General features: G+C 45.0%; 1 protein-coding gene and 1 non-coding gene across 2 annotated transcripts in view; both read left to right on the forward strand.

Annotated features, from left to right (window-relative positions):
- HSPA9 (heat shock protein family A (Hsp70) member 9) overlaps positions 1–21,967 on the forward strand; it is a 30,857-nt gene that overhangs the window by 3,431 nt on the left and 5,459 nt on the right. The window contains exons 4-14 of the mRNA NM_001287291.1: positions 51–232; positions 1,112–1,236; positions 5,446–5,519; positions 5,603–5,709; positions 6,698–6,860; positions 7,609–7,701; positions 10,709–10,918; positions 13,689–13,916; positions 16,557–16,661; positions 17,992–18,109; positions 20,155–20,249. Coding sequence (NP_001274220.1) covers positions 51–232; positions 1,112–1,236; positions 5,446–5,519; positions 5,603–5,709; positions 6,698–6,860; positions 7,609–7,701; positions 10,709–10,918; positions 13,689–13,916; positions 16,557–16,661; positions 17,992–18,109; positions 20,155–20,249 — 1,500 coding nt within the window. The remainder of the gene's footprint in view (positions 1–50; positions 233–1,111; positions 1,237–5,445; positions 5,520–5,602; positions 5,710–6,697; positions 6,861–7,608; positions 7,702–10,708; positions 10,919–13,688; positions 13,917–16,556; positions 16,662–17,991; positions 18,110–20,154; positions 20,250–21,967) is intronic.
- Positions 14,694–14,769, forward strand: LOC132243433 (small nucleolar RNA SNORD63). The gene has a single exon (XR_009455007.1). It is a non-coding gene; the product is annotated as a small nucleolar RNA SNORD63 (small nucleolar RNA).

Here is a 21,967-nt window from a genome sequence, read left to right on the forward strand (position 1 = left end):
TGTTGCGGACCATTTTTCTTAGTTACAGCCTGTCGCTTTTTCTTATTTAGGTGCTAGAAAATGCTGAAGGTGCCAGAACAACCCCTTCTGTTATAGCATTTACAACTGATGGTGAGCGATTGGTTGGGATGCCAGCTAAACGGCAGGCAGTCACTAACCCACACAATACGTTCTATGCTACCAAGCGTCTCATTGGGAGGCGCTATGATGATCCTGAAGTAAAAAAAGATATGTAAGTAAAATACCCATCATTTCCTCTTTCTGAACAGAGTCTGCAGGGTGTAGCAAATACATGATCTCAGCCATAATTAATCTAAGTGGTAGAAAAGTGCTGTTTGTACCTAGTGGCACTTGGAATGTGTGCTTCGTGATGTGTGGGCTAATCGCTCATGTTCCCTAAAAATGTATCCAGATTTCACTTAATTTATTACTGACCATTTTTAGGTCTTCAGAGGCAAAATCATGAATGTAACTAGGTGTTTTATGGTGGACCTGGTGCTTGAACTACATGTGGCACAAGGGGTTGATCCAGGGTATGTGCTACCAGACTCACCCTGGATGCTGGCTCCTGGGGCCGGTCTGGATTGGGCCCACAGACTGGCCCCACACACAAAGGAAAAGTGGACAGGAGAGTATGAAGCTTAATGGACAGAGAGATTGGGCTGTATATTTGAAGTATTAGGACAGAGAGAATGAGGCAGATATCGAGCTGCACTGGCACAGGTAGTGTCCCAATTATCTGTTTTAGATTTGAGTAAATACTTCTATCTGGAAGCTACCAGACGGTGACAATTCATTTATTAGGGAGGGGGCAAAGGAGCAAGTCAGTTGACCCTGAACTTAACCAATGATGTTGGCTTAAGCTGGTGTCAGCATGTTAGTCCAGCCAACTTTGCTTAGTATTGTCCTTTCTTTGCAGTAGTTGGGATCTAGAATGTTAGTAAATGACAGAAATTGCACCATTAAAGCTAAGGCTGAATACAGGATGTTTTACTTTAAAATCCTGCAGCAGCTAAAATTTGCCTGTCTCAGGTTAATAATATAGGGGTGTATAATAAATTCAGTATCAGTTATACAGCATTGTTTAAGCTGTGAAATTCTTGTTTTGCAGTAAAAATGTTCCTTTTAAAATTGTCCGTGCGTCCAATGGTGATGCCTGGGTAGAGGCTCATGGAAAACTGTATTCTCCAAGCCAGATTGGTGCCTTTGTGTTAGTGAAGATGAAGGAAACTGCAGGTTTGTATGATGAAATGCAAGAGCGTTTGATTTGTTTGAACACAGCTATAACCGCAGTATTGGTAGCAGGAGCTTGGCAAATCTGTTGTACGATCACAGTAATTTCCCTCATGTAGATGCTTGCTGATTCCATGGTCTGTAGTGGATTAGGTTATGTGGGGATAAGTTATTATAGCTTAATGGAGAATGAAAGGCCCTTAATTTCATATTGACCCAGTCAAGGTATATGCTGTACTGGAACTGAGGTAAAGCATATTACTGAAGCTGAGTACAGCAGTTAAGTAGTTCAGTTAGGTACATGCAGGGGTTCCTCACTCAGTGCACTGTTCTGAAGCTCTCACTTGAAGTTTCTCTTAGTATGCAGATATTTGAAATTAGACAAATCTATCTGGAATGGTATGTCTGTCTCTTCAGTGCATTTTTTTTTTCTTGCAACCCAACTCCCAGGACCCTGTGTTCATGCCATATTTCAGTGGCTGCTGGGTAGGTTGGGCTCTGGGTACACTCAGCAATTACTTAGCTTCCAATTCTAGAAGGGTTAAATGCCCTTAATTATATAATGTTTTAGCTCCCTATTCAGGCTCATTCCTGTACAAGTTGAGCTCTGCCAGGTCACCTTACATGGCAGCCATGCTTCCTGAATGACTTTTGAGGGCTGGTTCTTCTCTGGCTAGCAGATGTTCTAAATGGTCCTTGTTCATGGCTTGAGGCTCTCCTGCCTAGCTAGTGTGGAGCTCTGTCAGAGAAAGGTGGGATGATCAGTTTAGTAGACTTCCTCAATTACTATCATTATCTCACGGTAAACCCGCATGGACGGCGATACAGTGCAGTGAGACAGTGTGATAATTTTACATCTAGTCTAGGATTGGTGACTTCTGATCAGCAGTTTGGGTTTTAAAGCATTCATGTACCCCAACATAAAGGCTGCTTGCAGACATTAAAAAACCCCCAGTGCTTTATTTTAAACTCTGCATGCTCCCAAGCGAGTCCAGCAAATGTCCAGATGAGGCAGCACCTTAATTGGACCCGGCTTACCTGATGTCTTTATAGATCGGGTGCGTTAGTGGGACTCTCGGCACTTCTCTTTAATAGCTGATTGATTTAGCTTTCTATAGAAGTGCCAAAAAGCCCCACTGAAGTGCCTGATCTATACAGACGCTATGGAGGTGGGTCAAAGTAACATGCTGCTGCTTTCAGTAAAGTGTGGTGGTGTTTTTTGTTGTTGTTGCTTGGTTTTCTTTTTTATATTTGCAAGCAGTCAAAGTGTTCAGCAAGGTGAGACAATAGGCATGTGTTGTATTTGCATGCAAATACACACAACCTTATGGTTGAATTGTTAACTGCCAAGGTCTAGTAAACACAGGCTGGAAGGTGCGGGTGCTTGAACAGATTCACTCGAAGGTCCTGATCACCTCCAGGTTTTGGGAACAGTATTGTTTGGCTTTGTAGAGGAGCCCTCTTTTACATTGGTCTGCTCACACTATAGTCAGCACAAAGGCTGTATAAATTACACTTGAAAGTGAGGAAATACTCTGAGAGCAAAGCAAATAGTTAGGCATTGGAACACATGTAGAGTGGTTGTGGAATCTCCATCCTTGGAAGTTTTTCAGGAGCACATTAGATGAGCACTTGAGTAAGATGGTTTGCATAGGGATGATCCTGTCTTGAGCAGAGGGGTTGGACTAGATGACTTCCTTAGGTCCCTTCCAGCCATTAATGTGATTCAGTTAAAATAATGTTCATAGGTTGAGAGCCTTTGAGATGAGCAGTATCCCTCCAAAGATTTAAATAGCTTAAAGTATGCATTTAGTGATGGAGTATGGAGTGACTTCCATGTGAGGAGAGACTAAACAGGCTAAGACATTTTAGCTTAGAAAAGAAATGATTAGGACGTTGGGGAAGTGTGACAAGCTTAAAATATGATAGTGCAGAGAAAGTACATATAGGTTTGTTGTTTACAATCTCTTTAAAATATTAGAACTAGGGATTGTATGATAAAACCCTTAGAGTAAATTTTAGACCAACAAGAGGAAGTTTTTTCATGCAGTGTATAATTTGTGGAATGTGTTGCCATGAGTTGTTGTGGATCGGTTCAAAAGGGGATTGGACAAGGTCATGTAGGAAAGGTCCATCAGTAGGTACAGGTTTCCCTTGATTTATGTGGGTTCTTTATATGTTAACTCGCTTTTATGCAGTGAGCATATTTAGACCCATAATTCGTTATATGCAAGGTAAATTCGTTCTTTTAATGTGATCAGCATAGACTCCTGCCCCCCCCCCCCCACACACACACACTAACACAAGTAGGTAAGTGTGGGGGGAGGGGAAAGGGCTCTGGCTCCACTCTCACCCCAGCCCTGGCTGCAGCGACCCCGGGACTGGCCGGCACCAGCTGCCTGCAGCTGCTGAGCTGCACCATGCTCCACCTGTTTCTTCTTCTTCCCCCTGTGCCTGGGCTCTGCTTCTCTGCACCCACCTCTGTTCCTGGGTTGGGCTGTGCTGTGCCCTGGTGCAGGTAGCTGGTGTCAGCTGCTCCCAGGGCCACTCCAGCATAGGCTGAGGTGAGTGTGGACAAGCAGAGCCCCAGGCAATGTGGGGTGCGGCACTCACCCTGGCCTCAGGAGCAGCCGACACCAGCTGCCTGTAGCAGCTGGGTTGCACCGTGCCCCAAACCCCCCCGGGGCTCTGCCTGTCCTAACTCGCCCCAGTTTATGCTACAGCAGCCCTGGGAGCAGCCAAAGCCAGCGACCTGTAGCCTCTGGGCCACACCGTGCCCTGGTGCAGACAGCTGCTCCCAGGGCTGCTCCAGCATGGGCTGGGGTGAGTGCAGACAAGCAGAGCCCTGGGCAGCACAGGGTGTAGCACTCACCCCAGCTGCTTGCACCAGGGCATGGTACAGCCCAGTGGCTATAGGCAGCTGGCATCAGCTGCTCCTTGGGCTGCTGCAGCAGGGGCTGCGGTGAGGACAGGCAGAGCCCCAGCGGGTTCAGGGCACAGTACAGCCCATCTGCTACAGGCAGCTGGTGTCAGCCGTTCCTGGGGCTGGGGTAAGTGCTGTGCCGCATGCCGCCTGGAGCTTTACTTGTCCACACTCACCCCAGCTGGTGCTGGAGTGGCCCTGGGAGCAGCTGACACCAGCTGCCTGCACCAGGGCATGGCACAACCTAGGAGCAGAGGTGAGTGCAGACACGCGGAGCCTGGGCACAGGGGAGTCCTAGCCTCATTCCTTCCCTTCTTCCCTCACCGCCATGGGAACCTATCCCGATTTATTACACTGTAAAGTGGGTTCACTTTATGAGAGTTCCATTTATGTGCCGTTCTCTGGGAATTCATGTACCTCATAAATTGAGGGAAACCTGCATTGAACATAATAGCAGTGAAGTTTCTGAATCAAAACTTCATAAACCTCTGAGTGGTAGAAGCTGAGGTAGGACAGGACAAGGGGTGGAGAATCCTGGACATGCCTTATTCATCCTCTCCCCATGCATCTACACTTACTTTGTGTGAGAGAGGACATTAGCTTACATGATCCTTGATGCCCTGCACCATGTGGGGGGGCTCTTCCATGAACCCCCGAGGCTACACCAGGAGTGGTGAGTCCCAGGGCTTTTCTCCATTGTTTTTTCTTAAAGGGCCGGAGCTGGCCTGGGTGGGGTACCCGTGGAGGGGCTGGGGGAGTGATGGGGGAGGTCAGGGGGGCTCATGCAGAGTCCCCCCCCCCCCAATACAGTAGGGGTAGTGAGGATTGCCTTCCTGCCTGGCAGCACCGGGTGAGCACTCAGGCTTTTTTTTTTTTTTTTTTTAAGTACCAGGAGCTAGAACGGGCAGGGCAGAGCAACCGTGGCGGGTTGGGGGAGCTGGCAGGGGTTCTCCCATGGTCCCCTCCCCACTCCCTTGCCCCCTACTTACCAGCCCAACTCCAAGTCCAGCTGCAGGTTCCTGCTGCAGCCACCGGGGACTGCCCAAATCATCAAAGCTCTCTGAATCTTTTCCAAAGATTCAGAGAGCTTTGAATTGATTGGGACCTTTTAATTGGTCCCCTGATTCGACTCGGAGATTCGGCCGCCGAATTGGGCTGAATCTCCACCCGAAGCTTCACGCAGCCTTATTGGTTACAACCCCCAGGATGAGAACTTTGTATTCGTAGGTGAGGGAGTAAAAAGCAAATACAAAAATAGAATACTAGAATAACTTGGCATTCTCTTTCAGAAAACTACCTGGGACACTCGGCAAGAAATGCTGTTATCACAGTCCCTGCTTATTTCAATGATTCTCAGAGGCAGGTAGGTTCACAAGTTCTTTGTATAGTGTCATCCTCTAAGCAGAGGCTTAAACTTCTCTCTGTCTAATTACCTCTCTTTTTCAGGCTACCAAGGATGCCGGACAAATTGCTGGATTGAATGTTCTGAGAGTGATTAATGAGCCAACTGCTGCTGCCTTGGCTTATGGTTTAGATAAGTCTGAAGACAAAGTGTAAGTGTCTGTCAGTAACCATGCCCTCTTCTTTAGCACAACATTGCACAGTTCTGTTTTGACGTGTGGCCCAGAATCTTTACCCAGGTTCTGGTTAGTTGATGTATAGGAGCCAAGGTTGTGCCCCGAAACACTCGTTTCTTTAGTGCCTGTTAGGATACAAATAAACATGACCTATTTGAATCGGTATTACTTCACCAGTTCATCAAGAACAGACCTAATGCAACATAAATTTACTTGTTTATAATGTTAGCATGTGAGCATCCTTTGCTTCTCCTTGTTTCACCACCCCCCCAAAAAGTATCGTCATAACTGAGAAGCATGGATGTGAGCTCCATACCTGTGATTTTTCTTGTGTTTTTATATGGAGTAAAGGCTGTGAATGCAGACTCTTAACACATGTTGTGGCTTTTTAACTGCACTCTCCTGTTCCAGCCTTTCTGCTCCTTTTATTAGGAGCAAAAAGTATTAAAGCCTTCCCTTGGAGAAGCATTCCCTCATATAGTAAATAATGAAAACAATTACCAGAGTTACATAATTGGACCATCTTGCAGTCCTTGTCATCCCAGATGTCCTATTGGAGCTCAGGGAAAACTCCAGGTAGGCAAGGAATGCAGCACTGGGCTCATAATGTAAGTTTGATAGCTTTATTAGGGAAGGCTTCTTCAGGGAAAAATTTAATCTTCTGTAATTCTCACACAGAAGAAAGGAGTGAATGTTGCATTAAGGCAGATACTGAGATTCCATAGGTTAGTGTCACGCCTCGGATCCTTTTCAGAGTTCAAATAACAATCAGCAGTCTTGAAATGAGAGCAAAAGGAATGTAATGATCAGGCCCACCATCTTAACAGCCTTCCCCTTCCTAGACAGTAATCTCTAAATGGTATATACTTCCTGGGGCTGTCCAGACTCATCTTGATGCTCTATCTGTATGTTACTCAAAAGACTCCTAATGTGTAGGAATGACATGTTTTCTCTATGTTCTTAGTATTGCAGTTTATGACTTGGGTGGTGGCACATTTGATATTTCTATCTTGGAAATTCAGAAGGGAGTCTTTGAGGTGAAGTCAACCAATGGTGACACTTTCTTGGGGGGTGAAGATTTTGACCAGGCTTTGCTGCAGTATATTGTTAAAGAGTTCAGGAGAGAGGTAAGAGACTTCTGCACAATGAAAATAACATCCTAAGTTGCGTGTTGATTTATGAAGAACGTGAACTAAGAAATACAACTTTTAGGGAAGGATGAAGATTTCTTTTTGCCATGGAATGTTCCAGGTTTTGGGTGTAGACCATGAACTTCAGCTTAGGAAGTATAAAACCGAGATTTGTTGGGCTGGTTTTTGGTTTGTACTTGCCTTTAGAAATTTAGCTTGAAGTAGAGTTATTGGAGCTGACATCTTCTGAAGGACAAACAGGATAGCAAGATTTCTATTTTTCCTATAGGATTCTGTTTTTTATCACAAGTGAGTCTGTGTGAATACAGATTTTGTTGCCAGATGCATTTGGTGCTGCTTCTGACACTACTGCCCATCCAGTGCATGGAGTATAGTGGTAACAGTCAGGGGAGTGAACATGTTAATCATAACTTTTTCACTCGCCCAGTATTGCCTTCAGCAAATTGCAGTGTCAGTGCCCCATTAGTTTAATTATTAGTGGTTATATCACTAAGAAACTGCATTACAGGCTGCTGAAGCTAACAGGTTTTTGTAAAGTGTTAAGTAGAATGTGTATCTATGGCTAAAAATATGGGGAATCAGCAAAAAGCACAAGGTATCGTTACGTATTTTTTTGCAACCTTCAAAAAGACTTGAGATGCTTTTTTTGCAGGGGTAGGGAAGGATATCATGGGTTTTAAAGAATGAGCCTCCTTATTAATACATGTTTCTCCTCATTGGTTAGACTGGCGTTGACCTGACTAAAGACAACATGGCTCTTCAGAGAGTGAGAGAAGCATCAGAAAAGGCGAAGTGTGAGCTTTCTTCATCTGTGCAGGTGAGGTGACTAAATTTCAAAGCACTTCAGTGGGTTACTTTGGCATATTGCTTTTTGCATTGTGTTTATTTTGCAGGTAATATGATTGCTTTTCATAGCATCAGGGGGGGAACTTTATTATAACTAAACTAAATTATAGGAAAATACTTTGGCAAAATAGTCTTGATATTAAATTTTCTCAGGTTATTAGCTTGTATAGGTAATGCGACTGCTTGAGGTTTAGAATACCAGTGGGTGCTGCTGTTTCTGCCTCTTACATGAGAACATTAGTCTGTTAGCTTTAACCCCAGACAACATTCTCTCCCTCCTGTAGAATTGTTCCCAAGTACCAGAACTGTACAAGCCATCAAGGAATAAAGTTGTTGATAATCTTGCTTCTACTACACTAGCTTTTGTTCTGGCAATTCAGAGTCTCATCTTAACATAATGAGAACTTAACTGAATGAGTTATTTGCCTAATGGCAAAAAAATGGTACAAAATTTTCCTTTAAAAAAAACAAAGAACACCCAGCACACAAGGGGCTAATCACTGCACATGCTAGGCATATTGACTCTACCATATCTCACCCACTTGTTTCAGCTCTTTGATTCTCTGAGACGTGCCCTGTTTGTCTGCAGTGGGGACCAAGGCCCCTGTTACTTTACGAGGGGAGAAGCAGCAGGCCTAAGCTGCATTCTGATGGTGGCAGCTAAGCTTAGGCCAGCTACTAAAGAAGCAGCTCAGCTGTGCAAGCTGCAGCAGAGAAGCAGACAGCCCCTAGAACTAAAGGGGGTCACTTAGGCTCAGTAAGGGAGCTAATATAGGATGTCATGTGACCAGGAAGGTGAGGAGTTCAGCTCTGAGCCAGAGCTGTCAGGCCCTGCTCCCCAAATGGAGACAAGCTTCCACCTGCAGGAGCGACTGTGGGTAAGCTGGCAGTATAGCCAGGAGTTTGCAGTTCATAGAGACCTGAGGTGAGGGTACAACCCTACATTAGAGATTGAATTTGTTTGCATTTTGTGTTTTAAGTTGCTGGAAGAATGGGCTGTGGCTATAGGAATGTTCTCAAAGCCACAGGAGGGTGCTTGAGGGCTGTTTTGTGTCTGGGCCCTACAAGGGTCATGAAGTGGTTTATGCTGGGCGGGCCCACAGCTGAGCCAATCAGTAGTGATGCTAGCAAGGCTTGGGCATGGCTGAGGGAAGCTGGAGGCCCTGATTAGAGCTCTTAAGGCGCAGTTAGGGCCGAGGGCCTTGGTTAGTGCCTCACGGCAATATGGTCTAGAGAGCCCAGATAAGTGCCAAGAGGGCACATTTTGTGCTAGTAGGGCATGAGTAGTGCAAGGCAGCCAGTAGAGGGACTTTTGTTGGTGGAAGGAGGGAAAACTGAGGGTCCAGCAGGGGAAGGAAGGGAACCTATGGATAGTGCCACCAAAATCACTCCAGGACTCTGGGGTAGCCTCCTAATGTGCTAAAAAGTTATATCAAGGCATGGCAGGCAAGAAAGCAAAAATGCATATGCAGAACTGGAGCGAAGGGCCAAATTAGTTCAGCCACTAGGGGGCACCACAGCTGCCCTTAGGCTGGTTCAGTCACAGGGTGGTTCTTGTATTGGAAAAGAAGGGAGGTCACAGGAAGGATGTTTCTTAGACCGGTCACAAAAGATAATTTTGTATAGGGCAGTGGTTTTCAGTTTGGTCTGTGGACCCCAGGGGGTCTGCAGACTGTCTAACCTGTCTGCAAAAGATGACTGATCCAATCAAAAGTATATAAATACCCACACTTACAATTCAAAGGGATCTACACCTCCATTCATAATTTTATAGGGGTCTGCAAATGAAAAAATGGTTGAAAACAGCTGGTCGAAGGTATAAACACAGTTCTCGCTTGCTAGGTGACAGAAGAGCCATAAAATGCAATTCATTTGTACCAGGAAAAGCTGGCTAATTTAACTCCTAACGATGCAGTAAAATTACCAACTTTAAGGCAGGTCTTCTGGTTTTATTCATGCTACTATGTATGAGGAAGGAGTTTGGCTTTCATCCATAATAACAGATCAGTTCTGGCTTTACAAACAGTCCACTGAGTTTGTGCCAGCAAGACATGACTCAGCATGTTGCTATGATTTTTGCTATGCATTGATTCAAAATTAGTGCTGTGAACTTGCGAAATCCAATGGGTCTATTTAAACTCTTGTATCACTAATCAAAGGAAATGTGTATTTGTAATGTTAAGTGCAGATAAGCTAGGTATGTTGAGACTCAAGCAGGTATTGCTTTGGATACCAAAAAGGGCAGAAGGCTGCCTTATATAAAATATTAGGAAATAAATAAATGATATTTGGCTAACATTTTTCTTGGCCCTGCAACAATTCTAATGCTTGTCCACCTGAATGGTGACTTCCCTTTCCTGCACCCCGCCTCCCCACTTAGTTTTAACTTGGATATGGACCTTTTGACTCGAGTATATTGGGTGTGCACCAAAGAGCCAACTGCTGTTCCTTGTGTCTTCACATGGTTGTCTGCAGAGCTGCAAATCTTTTTTTTTCTGCAGCCTTAGTTTAAAAATAAAATTTGAGTGGAACATGTCCAAAAAAAATTCAAAACTGAGTAAGCTGGAAATAATACTACCTGGGATTGTTGTTAGCCCTGGAGAAGTTTAGTAATGTTAAATACTAGATTCCTTTTAGAAAGTTTTATTTAATATATTTTCTCCAGCTTGTGAAAGGTTGTTTTATCTCTGGTTATTAACTTTTGATGTTAGCAGTTCAGGTCTGTCTACTGTGCTTAATTCACCTTTTACTAATTCTTTATAAACATAGCATAAATGGGATCTTTTATAAAGGGTGATAAGTCTCAATTGGGGGGGGTGGTAAATTAAACATGCAGAAGCTGTGTGAGAACTTCTTAGGCTTAAGCTCCATATAGGGACCCATTGTCTTTAAAATTGATTGCTTCCCTCAGTGGCTACACTGAGAACTCCAGATCATTGTCTCCCACTTCTGACATCTGGAGATTTCTTGTGTTTCAGACCGACATTAACTTGCCATATCTTACTATGGATGCTTCTGGACCAAAGCACTTGAATATGAAATTGAGTCGTTCACAGTTTGAGGGGATTGTTGCAGATCTGATCAGGAGGACAGTAGCACCATGCCAGAAGGCCATGCAGGATGCTGAAGTCAGCAAGAGTGACATTGGTGAAGTCCTCTTGGTTGGTGGCATGACCAGAATGCCTAAGGTATGTCTCATTCCCTCTTAATGGGCAGCACTAATTCTGCTTGTCAGAGTTTCCCTCTCTTCACCCCCAAGTCTCCTATTGAGCAAAAGGATTTTTATAGGGGACTTGCAAAGGAAAAGCCCTTATTCCAGCAGTCTTGGAACTGGTTTATGCTAGGGCCACTTGCAGCTTGCAGAACACAGGGCAATATCAAGCACATGCTAATGGAGTGGAGCAAATGCAAGTGACTTTGTTCCCTGCTTTTGTTGTGTTGACCTTTGAGCTGGGAGCTTCTCAGGAGGATACTGTGGGCTGGGTTTAAATTTTACAAAGGCAAATTATAGCTGGCAGAAGTCGAATTCTATTCCTGGGTGGTAGTAGATTAAACACGAACAGCATAGAGATGCAAGAATTTAAGGCTTTCTCTAGCCCCAGAGAGGTGTATCTGAAGTGGCTGATATATTTAAACTCTTCTAACATTTTTTTTTCTTTCCAGTTAATTTACCTTTGTCATTATTGGGCACTATGCTCACAGCCAGCAATTAAAACAGATCCATTCCATAACCTGCTTCTAGTGTATAACCTAGATGAATGTCTGTTCCCTGGGCCAGGCACTGTTTAGCCTATTTGGGTGACCATGTGGTCTAGTATTGGTTACCTAGATGCTTAGCTGTTGTGTAATGTGGTGATCTGCACCAGCAACCTGACTTGCCAACCTTGCTTTGCTGCTACTCAGTTTTTTGCAGATGTGGTACAGGCTTGTGCTGATGTGCTGTCCCATTCTGATTATATACAGAGCACTGTTCCACTGCCTTGAACTTGATGGTGACCATTCATGTACAGTGTTGTCTTAAGAATACAGGCTGTGCAACTACCCTTAGTTCCTCATAATTTGGAGACCAGTAAAAGCAGCTTTGCTACAAGAGCTGTTTGGGGATTCTTCCTGTCTTAGTGTGTTATATAGTTATTGCCCAGGCTCCAGAATGCTTTTGCTGGTGCAGAGTACTGACTGGGATTGCATTGGCTAATGTGCCACATGCCTCTTGCAGCCTAGGTGTGGGTGATGTTCAACACCTGCATAGCCAGTTAGTGAACAGTCTTGGCTTTCTCTTTTATTCTCATCAGACTTTGACAGGTCTTTTTGGAGGAGGTGAGTAACAGCTGTCCAGGTTGAGTTCTAGTGTAGGGTGACTGTACCCTGCCCTGTAAAACAGTCTCAGCTGGATGTAGTGATTTCCTTTGTTCTGTTATATAATACTGTAATTTGTGTAACAGCTGCTTCCTTACACCCCAGAAATGACTGCATTTCAGTAGTGGTGGAAGCCCTTTCTGAAGCAGTAAGTGTCCCTTGGGGTGGAAGATAGTGCTTAAATATCAGTTCTTTATTTATATCTCCCCAGCACCTGTGGCCTTGCAAGGTTACATAATGCTTCCCTGAATATCTATAGTCAGAGCTATAACTGCAGGCTCAGCTGGGTGCTGGGCATACCAAGATCTGTTCTTGCATATTGCGCACAGTGTAGCTTTCTCCTTGTATTGAACCCAGCTCTCCTTCACAGCTTTGCTAGGAGTGACACTTTACCTTACTTGGATTATTCTTTCAGGGCCAGTGTTCTAGGAAAATGTCAAGTCTGTGATTAGAAGTAATGCTTCCTCTGTATGTAAAACGTGCCCCTAAGGGGAAAGTCTTCCAGTTAATTACATAGCCTTTAATATAGGTAACAGGCCAAGCCTCATGTATAGGAAGCGTTCTCACATGGAGGAGTTAGTGATGTGCTTGAAGTATACATCTCCCTGTGAGCATAGTTCTCACCTTTTACAAAAAATGGTGACTATATTCCTGTAGCTTGTCTTGGAGAGAAATATGAGCTTCTACTGAAAGTCCATACCAGTCTTGGCTGTGAGGTGCCTTCCCTTGGAAAAGAACTGAGAACTGTGTAGTGCTGCAAACAGTTGCATTATTGCCTGGATATTTCAGTATTGTATCTAATTTATCTTCATTTGCATGTCCTGAAAAGGCAGAGCAGTGTCATGTTAATAACACAGTATCTGCTGAAACAGCAGTTTCACCACCCTGGTGAAATAGCACATTAAATAAGGGGGTGGAGTTACTGTTCCTATTTGACTGTTCATTTTTTAATACACCCCTCCCTCCCTGAGATGTCCTTATCTTTTGCAGCTTGTCCCTGGGGTACTGTGACTGCCACTGCATTTCAGTCCCCAAACTGTGACAACCCTCAGGAGTATAAACTAGGAATATGCTAATTATTACAGGAAGCAATTCTCAACTGGTGCACAGATGGGGTCTCCATTTAGCTCAAGTGTGTTGCTATGTCATTGTTGTGGGCAGGGGCTTAGCAGAGGTGGGAGTATTATCCAGAATTTGCTTTGAACTCTGGAGACCTGTTCTTTGTCTCCCTCTGTAGCTGCTTCACTGCCCATTAATTTGCTTGGAAATGAGGCTGTAGACAAGGGGTTGATTGGGTTTTCCCTTCTAAATAATATGGATGCAGGGTAGATGCGAGTATACCAGTGAAAGCTCACTAGAGCGCCTGAAGGTATTGGGGCAGGGGGAGTTGCAAGTCACTCCTGAAATTTAATCTGGTCTCTTACTATTCAGACTCTGTGCTGCAGAAGTAGTGAGGAAGAAAATTGAACTAGTTTGGGGACTTCGCAGGATGATGGGACCCCTATTTCAAATCTTTCACGATAACCTGAGATGGACACATGGCTGCAGTCCTGTGTGGCAGTAGTTTTTGATACACGTGCTCTGTGTTCTGTACCCTTTTAGGTGCAGCAGACTGTGCAGGATTTGTTTGGCCGTGCTCCTAGCAAAGCAGTTAATCCTGATGAAGCTGTTGCTATTGGTGCTGCCATTCAAGGCGGTGTGCTGGCTGGTGATGTTACCGATGTACTGCTCCTGGATGTGACTCCCCTCTCCCTCGGAATTGAGACACTGGGAGGTGTCTTCACTAAACTCATCAACAGAAACACCACTATTCCCACGAAAAAGAGCCAGGTGAGGTTAAAACACCCAAGTTACTGGTTGTGAATGGAGTTCTGTGCCACTGTCCTGGTACAACTGCAGATGCATAGGGCCTGTCTTGCTTATTCCTGCCTCATCCTTGTATTTGTCCCCTAAAGACTGCAATCAGTATCAACTTTTTCTCCTTCCTTGCTGCACAAGAAAGTCAAGCTGATGCTGTTGCCTTGTGGCTTATCAGCCTTATGGCACTTGTGGCAGAACCACTGGCAGAGCATTGTGTTTAGAAGTGGTAGCACAGCTCTCATCTTTTTGCTGGAAAGCATATGAAGGGAGGCAGAGTGAGAAGAGGTATAAAGCATTTGGAAAGGTACACCCAGCGAAGGTGCAGTTGCCCTGGTAGTGGTCCAGTGCTATTACTGTTGGGTGCAGGGTTAAGCTGTATCCTCTCTACACAAGGCTGGGAATCCTATTGAGGCAGTGCTCTGCCTAGGAGAGAGGTTATTTCTCATGTCACCCTCTAGTGATTGCTCGAGGCTGAGAAGAAACCTCTTGTGGATACAACGTGTGGCCTCTGGAGGGGTGAGTAAAGGGATCCTAGGATAGTCCCTTTTCACCCAAAGAAAGGCCTAGGCAGTGGTAAGGGAGTTGGAAGTAAAGACAGGTAGATTAGTGAATAGCTTTTCCTCAATAAGGGCTGTGCATGTAAATATTTCTAGTTACTAATGCTGCCTCGACTTCCCTGCCCTTTCTTGGGGAGCATGTAATAAGGAATGTGTTGCTTCTCTGGTTCAGGACAGAATCAAATTGTGTGTGCTATGATGTAATATCAACACATCATTCTGAAGAGAATGGAACATGTGGAGACTTTTTTTTATTACTGAGCACAACACGCAGATAAACTGCCTTTAGTCTAGGTTCATAGGAATAGATGCTCTTTTCTTACACGCTACCTTTCTACCAGAACTAGATCTACTCTACGGCTTTGACAGTTATGCCACAGGGAGTTATGTGCAAAACAATTCGAAGTTATACACAATTAATTACTGGGGGTGTTTTTACATTTCATCTTATATTCTTAATATCTGTGCCAGAAACCCCATCTGGGTGGGTGTGCTTCACCCCTCCACCTTGGTGCATAGCCCCTGCTGGGGACATTGCTCCCTGGTGGGAGCAACAGTGGGCCTTTGGAATGCTCGTGGCCACGGCATGTGGCTCCATCTTAGTCCTAGGAGCTGTATGTCGTGGTACGGAGCCAGCCTGGCCCGTTAGCATGCATCTTCAGGTGAAACCAGGTTGGCTCACAGCACTGCAAGTAGGAGCTGCGTACCATGAGGCCAGGTGGGTTCTCTGCTTCCATGTGGGGCTTCTAGCACTCCAGCAAGAAGCTGCACATGTAAGCACAGAGTCGCATGCTTTCAGGGCGGGCAGGCTCTGTGCCTCCATGTGTGGCTTCCCACTGGAGTGCTGGAAGCCCCATGTGGAGGCATGGAGCCAGCCAAGCCCAATGGCATGTGGCTCCTGCCTTCAGTGCCATTTACTCCATGTGCTGGCTCAGAGCCAGCCTAGTTTGGCTTGAAGGCATGTGCCAGCAGGCTGAGCTGGGAGGTCTGTGTGACACCACGTGCAGCTCCCAGGACTTGACCGGAGTCACGTGCTACCAGGGGCTCTGCCTTCTGCTGACATGAGTGCCCCAAGGTGGTGGTGGTGCTGCTGCTGCCATAAGTGGCAGATGTTGTGCGTCCCCCCCATTCCTCCTGCATGGTGGTGGTGAGGGGATGCATGTGTGGTGGTAGGGTTCCCTCCCACCAACACCCCCTGCAAGCAGGAGCTCACCTCATTCACCAGCTGTCTAATCACATGCCACTGAGCTTGGTGCCTCCACGTGGAGTTCCCAGCTAGAGTGCCGAGAGCCCTGTGGAGTTGGAGGGACAGAGCCTGCCCAGGTTAAATTATGCAATTATTATGCAGCCTAGCTTTACTGAAATCCTGTCCTGTTACCTGCTGGTATGTCTTCTTTTTTTGCTGTATTAAGCCTTTGGTCTTGGGCGTGACCATAAACTCCACCCAACTAGAGGGCCTGCTAGTTTTATAGGAGGGGTAATTCCTATAAAATTCCACAATGTTGCAACCTGCAGAATAAGGTGAGTATAGGGTGCCTCAGTATCCTAGCCCCCACTGCTTTGTGGGTACTTCTTGGTTGGAGAAAGGCTAAGGGACATCACCCTGACAGAAACGTGCCATCACTGAGGCGTTGGGCAGTCAGCGGCAGTTCTGATCTGTTGTTCTTTGTCAGAAGCTGCAGCCATCAAGGCACTGAATGTCTGGACTTGATCTGGCCTTAAGGTTCTGTCTCGGTGGTCTAAACTAAAGGGGGCATGATAGGTCTTGGGCAGCCTCCGCTCCTCTGTACTCTTGCCTATGTGTACATGTTAAAGGTCTTGGTATGATGATTGCACGGCTCCATACAAATGGATTCATCAGGTGCCTGTCTAGACCTCTTATGCATATACCATGATCTGGAAGATTGACAGTTGCCTGCTGTTGTGAGCTTTTGAGCCATGGGGGAATAATGCATGCTTAATTGTTTCTTATCTGTTCAGCTTAGCTTATTTTTTATGTCTTGCGTTGTCCTTTAGTTGTTTTGGGGTAACCAATTTAATTTACATATTGCAGGTGTTTTCTACAGCTGCTGATGGGCAGACTCAAGTGGAGATTAAAGTATGCCAAGGGGAGAGAGAGATGGCTAATGACAACAAGCTTCTGGGCCAGTTCACTTTGGTATGTTGGCTCTCAGTATTTATGACCTTAAGCTTAACTTGATAAGTTCAAAGCCTTCTCCATTTTCATTTGACCCTTTCTCTTGAAGGTGATGTTTTGAAACAGAAGTCACTTGATTGTCTTCTTTGTTTTTACTTCTGAGAAACAAAGCAACCCTCTAGGCATAAATCTTTGGATTCTGGATCAGTCTTCCAGTGGCAGTGGAAGGAGGCAGCAAAGAAGTTAAACCTTCAAACTTGTTAGACTAAGTTTATGGACAAGACAGCCCATAGTTTCCTTGAGAAGCAACTAAGTGGCTCAGTTGATCCATTTCAGTCTTAAAATTCTTGTGTTTTGTATGCCCTGAGTGATACCAGACTTGCATGTCACTGGACCATAAAGTTACCTTGCCTTCTATAGCCATCTGTTCTCAGGTACTGATTTATGTAGCTCAGAGCTAGGTTATGATGTCTGGCCCCAAGATCTAAATCAGTTCAGATTCTGCTTCTCAGTTGTCGGTTTTCCTTGAGGCACCCTGTAGCAGGCCCATCACTACCTCCTTTTAAATCCCTTTGGAACAGCTTAGTTAGATAACTGTCATGTGCCAAGGATGAGCATAGCCTGTGGCTATTGCACTTCAGCATGACTGGCTATACCCAAAATCAACTGATCAGACTGTTAAGATACGTCTTCCTGATTAAATGGAAATTTGTGTTAATACTGTGCCTACTTCTAGCCACCTTCTTAGAATGGCTATGAAAGTGGCTGTCCTGCATTTGGTCTTTCTAAGCTTATCTGGGCTCCTGAACTCTGGCAGACTGTCAGCTTCTTCCTTCCTGACCAACCCCATTCTAAATGAGTTGTAAGAAGAAGCCCTCTAATAAGGTAGAGGTTAAGATCTCCTTAAGAAGCACCCCAGACGGACCTTCACCTCTTAGATGTGGTAGCTCCACTGAGTATATCAAGGTGAGGTGGCCACGCCCAAAGTAAAACTAAGCAGTTTGCTAGAGGAAAGTGAAGCTGCTATGTACAAGGAGGGAAAAACAGCTAAATAGCATTGGCTTCTGCTTTAATGTTCTCTGAGCCAAATTTGTTCTTGTGGCTTTCTTGTAACTTGTGGGAAGAAATCTGTATCCACATTTAAATTAAGTCTCTCCCATTTAAATCTATCAAGATGCTGCTAATTCACTACATGAGTCTTTTGACAGGAGTATATTGGATTGTGCATTAAGGTTGTTTTAGTTGATTAGCTAGTTGAGTTTACACTTCACTGAGAGTCTGTATAGTAAAGGTGTATACACCAAGCCCCTGTCTGGGGGAGCTGATGGCTAACCATTTCTGATTTTTGCAGGTTGGAATTCCTCCAGCTCCACGTGGAGTGCCCCAGATTGAGGTCACTTTTGACATTGATGCTAATGGTATTGTTCATGTTTCAGCCAAGGATAAAGGGACTGGACGTGAGCAGCAAAGTAAGTGTGGGTTCCAAAAAGGGAGGGAAATGTATGGAACAATAAACACGCTCAGTTGGCTGAGGGATAGGAGGCATTAATCCCTTGATATCCAGCAGTGTGTTAGGTGCCTCTAACAGAAATAATCCATTCATTAGTCGTGGTTAAGCAAGTGAGGATGACAAGCAGGGAAATGGGGGCTGGGGAAATGTATGTAGGGCAGTCAAAATCAACTGAAATGGAGAGGAGGGAAAAGGTGCTAGTAACAAATTGGTCTGAACTCTGCTACACTGAAGAAACAGCTCCTACACTCAACCCAGTATCTTTTCCATCATTAGATATCCAGGGGTTGTCCTCTGACTTGCGTGCTTTTGCATGCAGAGTAGTACACGGTATGTTCAATATAACCACCCTTTTTCTAACTGTCCTCTATGGCTCTTCAAAAGTTCTGCTTGTAATTCATAGGGCTGGAGATCAGTCAATTCAACTATAGCCCCTAGCGAGTTCCCAGACTTGCACATATTACTACTTTACATCCAAGGGTTACAAACCCAGCCAGGGAGCATGTCTTGATTTGGCCAAGCCTTGTGTCAAATGAGTCCTGTATGTAAGCAGCCTCTGGAACTAGCTTTTGGTGGAAAAGTAGGGCCAGGGTTCAAGTCCTCCCTTCAGTCAGGAGGACTCGAAAGCAGCCTGTCTTTTGCTCAGTTACACATGTGATACATGCAAAAGACCCTTGTGAAATGTCAGATAAGATCAGCTGTTGGATTCTTCAAACATCCAAAGAAATTGTATAGCTGTGCAGAGACTACATGTCTTTGCACTACTTGGGTCAAAGGCTAAATTAGTGCGCTCTGAAAACTAGACAGGTTTCTGTCACTGAAGGGAATGGAAGAGAATCATGGTGGGGAATGTTCTTGTGGCTTGCTTCTGAGGGGGGCTGGGCCACTTTCCAAAAGCGAAAGGAAACTCCCATGACCTGGTAAAATGATTCCTCCTGTTGCCTTGCAGGCCAGTGTGCCCCCTTGGCCTAGTGACCAGGTACACAGGTTCACTTTCAGATGAAGTAACTAAAGAAAAGTTTGGAACTTGCAAACTGTTATGTAAGAAGTGTCTGATAGAAACAGCCCTGATCTGAGGTGCCAAATACTCTTTCCTCTCTACCCCAGTGCTCTTCCAGTACTGTTCTGTCCTTGTACTTCCTGTTATCTCCATGGATACACTAACTAGAATCTGTATAAAACACTAACCTTAGTGAGGTTGCAGTTATTCAAGGACTCTAATATGCTTTGCTGTAGTCTCACCCCCTCAAAGGTACATTTTGAGGATTGTTTTCCAAAACGAAATGCCATGCATCATCAGTTAGTACTACCTCTGCATGCGAGATCAGAGAAGTGGTTACTTTCAGTTATTATATGCAGTGCTGAGAATGAACTAGGGATGTAAATATTATTTAAAACATTTAGCCATTTAAACTCTTCTAATTATATTGGTTAACCATTTAACCAATAATACATACCAGCAGAGTAGCCAGCACCTGCTCTGCTTGCCTTAGGGCAAGACAAGTAGTGCTCCTGCTTCCCCTTCCCTGCCTCTCCTCTGGGGAAGTCTGGTTGGGCTGGGCTCCACTGCCTATTCCCACCACCCTGGCTCCAGCACTGATTTACATGGTGTGAACTGCTGGTGGAAGGGGGCAAGTGGCCTGCAAAGGCAGGCTGGGCTGGAAAGGTAGTCTGGACAAGTAGTACCATTATACCATGCACAACCTGGTCTGTTTTAAATGTTAACTGTAATGCATTAACAGAGCAAATATAGTTTAACCTTTCACATCCCTAGAATGAACCTCTTTATTTTTGCTTTCATCAGATTTCCTACTTTGTTTTTACTAGGCATTTTTAAGGTTACTAACACACTGACTCAGATACTACTTTTAAGTTGCTCATTGGCACAAGGAAGTTATTCTTGGCAATGCAAGCTTTGTGTGGGTTCCTCACTAAGAGTTGCTTTGTCCTCAAGATGGAGTTAAAGTACATAGTTCAGCTTTTAATCCTTATTTTCTAATGCAGTTGTGATCCAGTCTTCTGGTGGTCTCAGTAAAGATGAAATTGAAAACATGGTGAAGAATGCAGAGAAATATGCAGAGGAGGATAGGCGAAGAAAGGTAACTTGATGATATGTATTTGGGGTCTTCACTTGGGTACCAGTTCACCAGCCAGTTAATAAGTCTTCATTCCCTATTATGAAACTGCACCCTATTTGGGGACTTGTGGCAGTGCATCCTACCAGGTGCAGCTGCAGTATTGGTGTGAGAGCTTACCTAACAAGAGCATAAGTAGGGACCTACCTAACTCACGGTGAGAGAGAGCAATTTTTGTGGCTGGGTCGTAACCCGAAGAGCCAATTTTTAGTAATTTTGTGGCGGCCCTACCCCTCAGCACTGATTGGTGGAGAGGTGCCAGGGAAAAGAGGAATGAAGGGGTGGTTGCCATCTTGGCTGTTGGCTGCCCTTTGTGAAGCCTTGCCCCTTGTCATTGATTGGCAGAGAGGCACAAGGGGACACCTGCCATCTTGTCTGCTGCCCCTCGTGCCATCCTACCAGCTGATAACTTCCCTTTCCAGGTTGGCTGCAAGGCTGTGCTGCAGTAGCAGTGAGGACTGCTCCTCCCACTAGGGAGCCAGCATTTTATTTTTATGAAGTTGGTGCTTTTGGTTGATTTCCTGGGAAATTGTGGCCAGTGCCATTTTTCATGGACATTGCTGTTTTTCGCAGTTTCCGCAAAAATTGCGAAACTGCAATTTTTAAGTGGGTCCCTAGATGCAAGATCTCTTCCCCTACTTGAGAACTTCTGTCTTGACGTAAGGGTCAGATTAAGAGGCCTTAAATGTCACTAGTTTTGCATGTGCAAATGTTTATTTAGATATCCACTTACCTCTGAGTTATACGTGCAGTTGTATCAACTGTGCAAGAATACATAGGCACCTAAAATGCACAGATTTTTGAGGCCTCTTTTTAAATATAGGATCAGCGATTTAAAACGATCCATAATGTTTGAAGGGACAAGCTGGGCTTTCCTATGCTTCTGCAGCAACATGTCCTGGGAACACAGGGCTGAGCATGCCCCACCGATCTTGAGTCCATGGGTATGATTCAGACTTGGAAGCTTACCAGTGAGGCTGTTCCAGGCTTGTCTGCAGCCCCTTTTCTCAAACCTAGAGCCATCTCACTAGCAAGCTTCCAGGTCTGGAGTGTGCCTGCAAATTTGAATAGGTAAAGAGGGCTCAGTCCTGTGCTCTCTAGGACCAAGCATTTTAGATGGCAGGCCAGCCATATGCAAGCTGGCCTGCCTATTAATGAGACCTGAATTGAGTTTGAAAAATCTAATTGAATCTATTTTTTGTCACTTGTGTTCTTATTTCATGTATCTTGCACACTAAGGGTAAATATCTCATGGACTAAGGCAGTGGGGGCCAACCTCTTGGAAGGCATACCACAAACTAAGCCTTGTACCCTCCCTGGATGCCACTTCCCCAACCAAATCTGCTGCTCTGCTTTTTGCTCCCTGCCACCCTCCATGATCATCTGTGTACCCCACGCAAAGGTTGTATGTGTCACGAGCGCCATAGGTCATCCACCCCTAGACTAAGGAAGTCTATCCTTAAATATCCCCTGTTGCATTGCAATCAAAACTGTGTTCACCAAGCCTCTTGAAATGTTTGGGTTTATTCTGTAAAATTTGAAATGATGCCTCAACTGACTGGTAGTCCCCCTGCATTGTGTAGTTCTAGTATATAGTTTGTTTAAAAGCCTGGTCCTCAGCACCTTGAGTGCCAGATCTCAGCTAAATATCAAGGTAGAAGCAACTTACCCTGTGGCATAGA

The sequence above is a fragment of the Alligator mississippiensis genome, chromosome 9 (assembly GCF_030867095.1).
Source record: "Alligator mississippiensis isolate rAllMis1 chromosome 9, rAllMis1, whole genome shotgun sequence".
In the NCBI taxonomy this organism is placed as follows: Eukaryota; Metazoa; Chordata; order Crocodylia; family Alligatoridae; genus Alligator; species Alligator mississippiensis.